Source organism: Mytilus edulis, chromosome 3 (assembly GCF_963676685.1).
Source record: "Mytilus edulis chromosome 3, xbMytEdul2.2, whole genome shotgun sequence".
NCBI lineage: Eukaryota > Metazoa > Mollusca > Bivalvia > Mytilida > Mytilidae > Mytilus > Mytilus edulis.
Window position 1 is genome coordinate 32989965 of NC_092346.1, and position 8743 is coordinate 32998707.

At 30.2% G+C, this 8743-nt stretch overlaps 2 protein-coding genes across 2 annotated transcripts; both read right to left on the reverse strand.

Moving 5' to 3' along the window:
* Positions 1–1539: 1539 nt before the first annotated feature.
* Positions 1540–3396, reverse strand: LOC139515199 (mucin-22-like). The gene is made up of 3 exons (XM_071304763.1): positions 3363–3396; positions 2193–2588; positions 1540–2051 (listed from the first exon to the last, which is right to left on the reverse strand). Exons 1-3 carry the CDS (start codon positions 3394–3396, stop codon positions 1540–1542), a joined length of 942 nt encoding a protein of 313 aa, XP_071160864.1.
* Positions 3397–3570: 174 nt separating this feature from the next.
* Positions 3571–5504, reverse strand: LOC139515200 (mucin-22-like). The gene is made up of 2 exons (XM_071304764.1): positions 4289–5504; positions 3571–3962 (listed from the first exon to the last, which is right to left on the reverse strand). Exons 1-2 carry the CDS (start codon positions 5502–5504, stop codon positions 3571–3573), a joined length of 1608 nt encoding a protein of 535 aa, XP_071160865.1.
* Between the last annotated feature and the right edge of the window lie 3239 nt (positions 5505–8743).

The following is an 8743-nucleotide window of genomic DNA, read 5'->3' on the forward strand; positions in this document are numbered from 1 at the left end:
TACAAAAATGTCAATAAACTTCATAGAAAAATTCATTGGCCATTACTATCAAAATCATACATAGTTAAAATACAAAACTGAAAAGTGTCAACAAAATACTTCATAGAAATACATTGGCCGAGACATTGGACTTTACTATCAAAATTGTACTTGGTTGAAATACAAAAATGTCAACAACAAAAATTCATAGAAAAATACATTTGACCTCTGGTATCTAAATCATACTTGGTTGAAATGAAAAGGAAAAAATATTCGACAAATTTTCCTTCAAAGATAAAATTTCAAATCATAAAAAAACAAATTTTGCACTTGTTGAAACTGAAGATTGAAGATTTAAAAGATGATAAAAATGATCAATCAAATATTTGATTTTTCCATGATTCATATGGTATCAAAACTAGTTTAGTTAAAACCTTCTGATTAGATATAAGAAGATGTGGTATGAGTGCCAATGAGACAACTCTTCATCCAAGTCACAATTTGTAAAAGAAACATCATTATAGGTCAAAGCACAGTCTTTAAGATGGAGCCTTGGCTCACACCGAGCAACAAGCTATAAAGGGCCCTCAATATGACTAGCAAGTTTGAATTTTCTTCATGATTTATTTTATCAAATAGAAAACGTTATATAAAGTACAAAAATTGAGGTAAAGAAAATATGAATTAAAGTCTCCAAATTTACCCCTACTGATTTTCTTAGTTCATTCTCCTGTTTCTAGCATATGAAATTTAGAAATTGAAAAGTCTTGAGTTACAAGATTTCATGAAAATTTTACATGACATTATGTTAAGGTCAATTTATATACCTTTTTTGTTAAAAAGTCATGCGTGAATAAATTATGTAAATTTAGTTATTCAAAATTTTAAGAATATTTGGACATGAATACACCTTCATTTTCATTTTGACTAAGTTATGTTTGTTTTTGTTTTTAGAATAGACAATTATACGTTGAGAAATTAAGATAGAAAAAAAACTGTGAAAGTCTTCTTAATTTTCCTTCTATCAATGAAAATAAGTACTCAATGAAATACATATTTTTATTGAGTCAAAAAGTGTTCATTTTACATCTACAAATTTAAAACATCACATACCAAACATGATTCAAACACAAACCAAAAAATGATACTAAAGAAGAAAAACCTCTTCCTAGAAAGCGTCCAGCAACCATATGTTAATTATATAACCTTGTAGATCTGAAATACAATAAAATGAAGGAAATAATAATATATTAATAGAAAAATAACAAAAAATGAAAAAAAACTTGATTGACCATTTTAAACCAGGCGCTTATTAACCAAGGAGGAATAATCAAGAACAAGATAGCAAATATCAAATATGAATAAAAGTTCAAAAGAGCATTTTCCCCAAAACAAACTAACATCAAATGTAAAACTATTAAATAGGTAGTAACCTAATGTTATTAGAGTTGTAAATTTCTATTGTAGTGTTATCAGATGACAGTATCTAATGTCATGATATCATAGTTGCCAGTTTATGTTGTAGTGTTGTCAGTATCCACTGTAATATTATAAGAGTTGTCAGTATCCATGGTTAATGTTATTATAGTTGTCAGTATCCATGGTAATGTTATCAGAGTTGTCAATATCCACGGTAATGTTGTCAGTATCCACAGTTATAATATCAGAGTTGTCAGTATCCACGGTAATGTTATCAGAGTTGTCAGTATCCGCTGTAATGCTATCAGAATTGTCATTATTCACAGTAATGCAATAAGAGTTATCAGTTTCCACCGTAGTGATAACAGAGTTATCAGTATCCACTGTAATGTTATCAGAATTGTCAGTATCCACGGCAATGATATCAGAGTTGTTAATACCCATGGTAATGTTATCAGAGTAGTTAGTATCCATGGTAATGGTATCAGAGTTGTCAGTATCCACAGTAATAATATCAGAGTTGTCAGTATCCTCAGCAATGTTATTAGAGTTATCAGTATCCACTGTAGTGTTATCAGAGTTGTCATTATCCACGGTAATGTTACCAGAGTTGTCAGTATCCACAGTAATAATATCAGAATAGTAAGTATCCACTGTGGCGTTATCAGAGTAGTGTTATCAGAGTTGTCAGTATCCACTGTGGTGTTATCTTAGTTATCAGTATCCACTGTACTGATATCAGAGTTATCAATATCTACTGTAGTGTTATCATAGTTGTCAGTATCTACTGTTACAGTCCACTGCAGTGTTATCAGAGTTGTCAGTATCTAATGTCATGATATCATAATTGTCAGTATATGCTGAAGTGTTTTCAGCATCCCCTGTAATGTTACCAGAACTGTCAGTATCCACGATAGTGTTGTCAGTATCCACAGTATTGTTATCAGAGTTGTCAGTATCCCCGGTAATATTATCAAAGTTGTCAGTATCCACGGTAATGTTATCAGTATCCACAGTAATAATATCAGAGTTGTCAGTAGCCACTGTAGTGTTATCAGAGTTGACAGTATCCACGGTTTTATTATCAAAGTTTTGAGTATCCACAGTATTGTTATCAGAGTTGTCAGTATCCACAGAAATAATATCAGAGCAATCAGTAACAACTGTATTGTTATCAGAGTTGTCACTATCTACAGTAGGGTTATCAGAGTTGTCAGTATGCAGTGAGTGTTATGATACTAAAGAAGAAAAGCCTAACCCTAGAATTGCACCTAACCAACGTATGTTTTGTATATCACCATGTATATATATATAACTGATCTACAACAAAATGTAGCAACAGATAATATACATAATCGTTGTCAATATAATAAAATTAGATGCGACTGTCATATAAGTGAGAAGTTTAGCTACCTATAAAACCAGGTTCAATCCACAATTTTCTACATAACAGAATTTAAAGACATTTGAAAATATATCCGAAGTATCACCTATTGGTTATATTTGTTTTGTAGAAAACGTTGTGAGTTGTTCCTTTTGTCAAATCAGACTATCATATAACAGTTGATCCATTGATCCACTGATGTTTGATGTCATTTTTTTTTGTCGGTTTGGTTGATTAATGTGATCAATCTGTTGTTTTTGATTGTCTCTTTGATGTTTTCTGTTTTCAATCCAGTGCTTGTCGGCAAATTGGCGTTTCTTTAATGTTTTCTATCGTTGCCTTAATGTCTATTGGTAGGTTGGCAGTTATATAATAGTGGGTAGTTATCATCTGTTTCTATGACGTTTAAGCGTGGATTTACAATGGAAATAGCTGTTTAATATGCATTGTAAGCTCATGTTTTGTTAAATTTGTAACAGCATATCGTTGCCTCGAAAATTGTCAGTTATCCAATTAGATTTATAGAGTTTGTTTGGGTTCTCTGTACAGTTGATGTTGCTGTCAATGAAACATCTATTACATAATTTTGGCTGATCATTATGGTGCTGCAACATGTTCTTGTTAACTCTGGTAGAAAGGTGTTTAACGTTCATTGTAGTATCTTGTATTGTGGTCCCTTGTACTTTTGTTGGATATGTCCGTTTGCTTTGTGAATTTATATTTCAGTAGTGGTAAAGTTTTATCAGATTTGTCAGTGTCTACTTTATAATTATGAGATTTGTCACTATCTATTGTAATTTAACGGTTTTCTCAGCATTATCTATAGAGTTATCAAAATTGGTAGTATCCACTGTGGTGTTATGACATTTATCAATATCCACTGTGGTGTTATGACATTTGTCAGTATCCACTGTGGTGTTATGACATTTGTCAGTATCCACTGTGGTGTTATGACATTTGTCAGTATCCACTGTGGTGTTATGACATTTGTCAGTATCCACTGTGGTGTTATGACATTTATCATTATCCACTGTGGTGTTACCAGAGTTATCAGTATCCACTGTGGTGTTATCATAGTTATCAGTATCCACTGTGGTGTTACCAGAGTTATCAGTATCCACTGTGGTGTTACCAGAGTTATCAGCATAAACTGCAGTTTTCTTAGATTTGTCAGTATCCACTGTAGAGTAATAAAATTTGTTTGTATTCACTGTATGTTAAGAATCTTGTCAGTATTAAATGTAGTGTTAGCAAAGTTGTCAGTATCGGCTGTTGTGTTATCAAAATTGTCAGTTTCTACGATAATGTTATCAGATTTGTCCGTATCAATGGTTGTGTTATCAGAGTTGTCAGTTTCTACGATATTGTTATCAGAATAGTCAGTATCGACTGCAGCGTTATCAAAGTTTACAGTATCGATCAATATCTACTGAAGAGTTATCAGAGTTGTGATGTTATCACAGTTGTCATGCAGTATTCACTACCTGTTGTCAGAGTTATCAATACCCATTGATGTGTTAGCAGAGTTTTCAGTATCAACTGCAGTGTTATCAAAGTTTTCAGTATCCACTTTAATGTTAGCAGAGTTGTCAGTATCAACTTTAGTGTTATCAGAGATGTTAGCATCAACTGTAGTGTTATTAAAGATGTTAGCATTAACTGTAGTTTTATCAGAGTTGTTAGCATCAACTGTAGTGTTATCAGAGTTGTTAGCATCAACTGTAGTGTTATCAGAGATGTTAGCATCAACTGTAGTGTTATCAGAGATGTTTGCATCAACTGTAGTGTTATCAGAGTTGTTAACATCAAATGTAGTGTTTTCTGAGATGTTAACATCAACTGTAGTATTATCAGAGATGTTTGCATCAACTGTAGTGTTATCAGAGATGTTAGCATGAACTGTAGTGTTATCAGAGTTGTTAGCATGAACTGTAGTGTTATCAGAGATGTTAGCATCAACTGTAGTGTTATCAGAGTTGTTAGCAGTAACTGTAGTGTTATCAGAGATGTTTGCATCAACTGTAGTGTTATCAGAGATGTTAGCATCAACTGTAGTGTTATCAGAGTTATTAGCATCAACTGTAGTGTTATCAGAGATGTAAGCATCAACTGTAGTGTTATCAGAGTTGTTATCATCAACTGTAGTAGTATTATCAGAGATGTTAGCATCAACTGTAGTGTTATCAGAGATGTTTGCATCAACTGTAGTGTTATCAGAGATGTTAGCATCAACTGTAGTGTTATCAGAGTTATTAGCATCAACTGTAGTGTTATCAGAGATGTAAGCATCAACTGTAGTGTTATCAGAGTTGTTATCATCAACTGTAGTGTTATCAGAGATGTTAGCATCAAATGTAGTGTTTTCAGAGATGTTAGCATCAACTGTAGTAGTATTATCAGAGATGTTAGCATCAACTGTAGTGTTATCAGAGATGTTAGCATCAACTGTAGTGTTATCAGAGTTGTTAGCATCAACTGTAGTGTTATCAGAGATGTTGGCATGAACTGTAGTGTTATCAGAGTTGTAAGCATCAAATGTAGTGTTATCAGAGATGTTAGCATTAACTGTAGTGTTATCAGAGTTGTAAGCATCACATGTAGTGTTATCAGATGTGTCTGTTTCCACTGGAATATTATCAGAGATGTTATTATCGACTGTAAAGTTATAAGTATCCGAGTTGTCAGTGTCCACTGTAGTATTATTAGAGTGGTCAGTATCCATTGGTGTTGTATCATAGTTGTCAGTGTCTGCTATATCGTTATCAGGGTTATCGTTATACTTAATAGATTTAGTCAGAATTCATTGAAGGATTATCATAACTGCTAGTATCTACTGCAGTGTTATCAGAGTTGACAGTATATAAGATAGTGTTATTATAGATGTCAGTATATACTGTGATGTTTTCAGAATTCTCAGTATCCGTTGTAGTGTTATAAGAGTTGTCAGTATCCACTGTTATGTTGTCAGAAATGTCAGTTTCTATTGTAATGTTATCAAAATTGGCAGTATCCACTGAAGTGTTTTCAGAATTGGCAGTATCCACTGAAGTCTTATTAGAGTTGTCGGAATGTGAGGATTCTACCAGTCCGGTAGCCTAACAGCATGAAAACTAGTAGAACAAAAAATGTCCATAGATTTACGAGTTTTGAACAGCAGTATACTACTGTTGCCTTTATTTATTGTTAGAATCATGATATTAGTCAAATGTTATTGACATATGTTTTGTTAGCCATAATACCATTGTTAGACTCATTATCAATGCACGTATTATCAGTTCATGTGTAATCATTAAAATCATAATAAGTAGTTGTTTTTCGTGTTTTGGTTAGATATGTCGTTAATTATTATGTTATTGATGAAATCATGATAGTAACTATAGTGTTATTGTTAGAACCATGATATTTGTCAATGTGTTATTGTTCATATCTTGATATAAGTCATTGTGTTATTGTTAGAATCATGATATTAGTAAATGTGTTTTTGGTTATATCATCATATTAGTTAATGTGTTATTGTTAGAGTCATGATATAAGTAAATGTGTTATTGTTAGAATCATGATATAAGTAAATGTGTTATTGTTAGAATCATGATATAAGTCAATGTGTTATTGTTAGAATCATAATATTAGTCAATGTGTTATTGTTAGAATCATAATATTAGTCAATGTGTTATTGTTAGAATCATAATATTAGTCAATGTGTTATTGTTAGAATCATAATATTAGTCAATGTGTTATTGTTCTAATCATAATATTAGTCAATGTGTTATTGTTAGAATCATAATATTAGTCAATGTGTTATTGTTACAATCATAATATTAGTCAATGTATTATTGTTAGAATCATAATATTAGTCAATGTGTTATTGTTAGAATCATAATATTAGTCAATGTGTTATTGTTAGAATCATAATATTAGTCAATGGGTTATTGTTAGAATCATAATATTAGTCAATGGGTTATTGTTAGAATCATAATATTAGTCAATGTGTTATTGTTAGAATCATAATATTAGTCAATGTGTTATTGTTAGAATCATAATATTAGTCAATGGGTTATTGTTAGAATCATAATATTAGTCAATGGGTTATTGTTAGAATCATAATATTAGTCAATGTGTTATTGTTAGAATCATAATATTAGTCAATGTGTTATTGTTAGAATCATAATATTAGTCAATGTGTTATTGTTAGAATCATAATATAAGTCAATGTGTTATTGTTAGAATCATAATATTAGTCAATGTATTATTGTTAGAATCATAATATAAGTCAATGTGTTATTGTTAGAATCATAATATTAGTCAATGTGTTATTGTTAGAATCATAATATTAGTCAATGTATTATTGTTAGAATCATAATATTAGTCAATGTGTTATTGTTAGAATCATAATATTAGTCAATGTGTTATTGTTAGAATCATAATATTAGTCAATGTGTTATTGTTAGAATCATAATATTAGTCAGTGTGTTATTGTTAGAATCATAATATTAGTCAATGTGTTATTGTTAGAATCATAATATTAGTCAATGTGTTATTGTTAGAATCATAATATTAGTCAATGTATTATTGTTAGAATCATAATATTAGTCAAAGTGTTATTGTTAGAATCATAATATTAGTCAATGTGTTATTGTTAGAATCATAATATTAGTCAATGTGTTATTGTTAGAATCATAATATTAGTCAATGTGTTATTGTTAGAATCATGATATAAGTAAACGTGTTATTGTTAGACCCATGATATAAGTAAATGTGTTATTGTTAGACCCATGATATAAGTAAATGTGTTATTGTTAGACCAATGATATTAGTAAATGTATTATTGTTAGACCCATCATATTAGTAAATGTGTTATTGTTAGACCAATGATATAAGTAAATGTGTTATTGTTAGACCCATGATATTAGTTTAATGTGTTATTGTTAGAATCATGATATTATACAAATATAGCCTTTGTATGAGGTCGATACAAGGATATATTGACCTGAAAGAAGTATATTGACTGAGGACGAAGTCCGAGGTCGATATACTTCTTTGGGTCGATATATTCTGTATTGACCTCATACAAAGGCTACATTAGTTATATTATTAATTTCCCACCATATTTGTATCAAAATCGTCATTTAGGATTATTGGAATTTTATAGATATTACATTGTCTCCTTGACAGTAACAACATATTAGTTGTTATTTCATTTACCCTTTTTATTTTTTACATCTAATGTATTTAAAGATTTTTTGTCAAATTATCGATGACAGATATCATGTGTTATAAAACGTTAAACAATATCTTGAAATTCATTACATTACGTCACAAAGTATATCGGTTTTTAGATATTCTAAAAATAACCGTGCGATATGCTTTTTGCAGGTCAATATGCTTTTTGCTATCCGCCGTTTTCTCTCTACCTTCGAAAATATAGTTTAACATGTGACTATCCCTAAACGAATCAAATTTGTTAAAATATACGAATTAATAATATTAGTAAATGTGTTATTGTTAGACCCATTATATTAGTTAATGTGTTATTGTAAGAATCATGATATTAGTAAATGGGTTATTGTTAGACCCATTATATTAGTTAATGGTTTATTGTTAGAATCATGATATGAGCCAATGTGTTATTGTTAGATAAATGTTATTAGTCAATGTGTTATTATCAGAACCATAATATTAGTAAATGTGGTATTGTTAGAATCATGATATTAGTCAATATGTTATTATTCAATATGTTATTGTTAAAATCATGATATTAGTCAATATGTTATTATTCAATATGTTATTGTTAGAATCATGATATGTGTCAATGTGTTATTGTTAGAATCATGCTTTTAGTCAATGTGTTATTGTTCAAATCCGGATATTTGTCACTGTGCTGTTGTTCAAATCATGATATTAGTCCATATGTTATTAATAGAAATATTAGTCGATGTGTTAGAACCATGATATTATAAAATG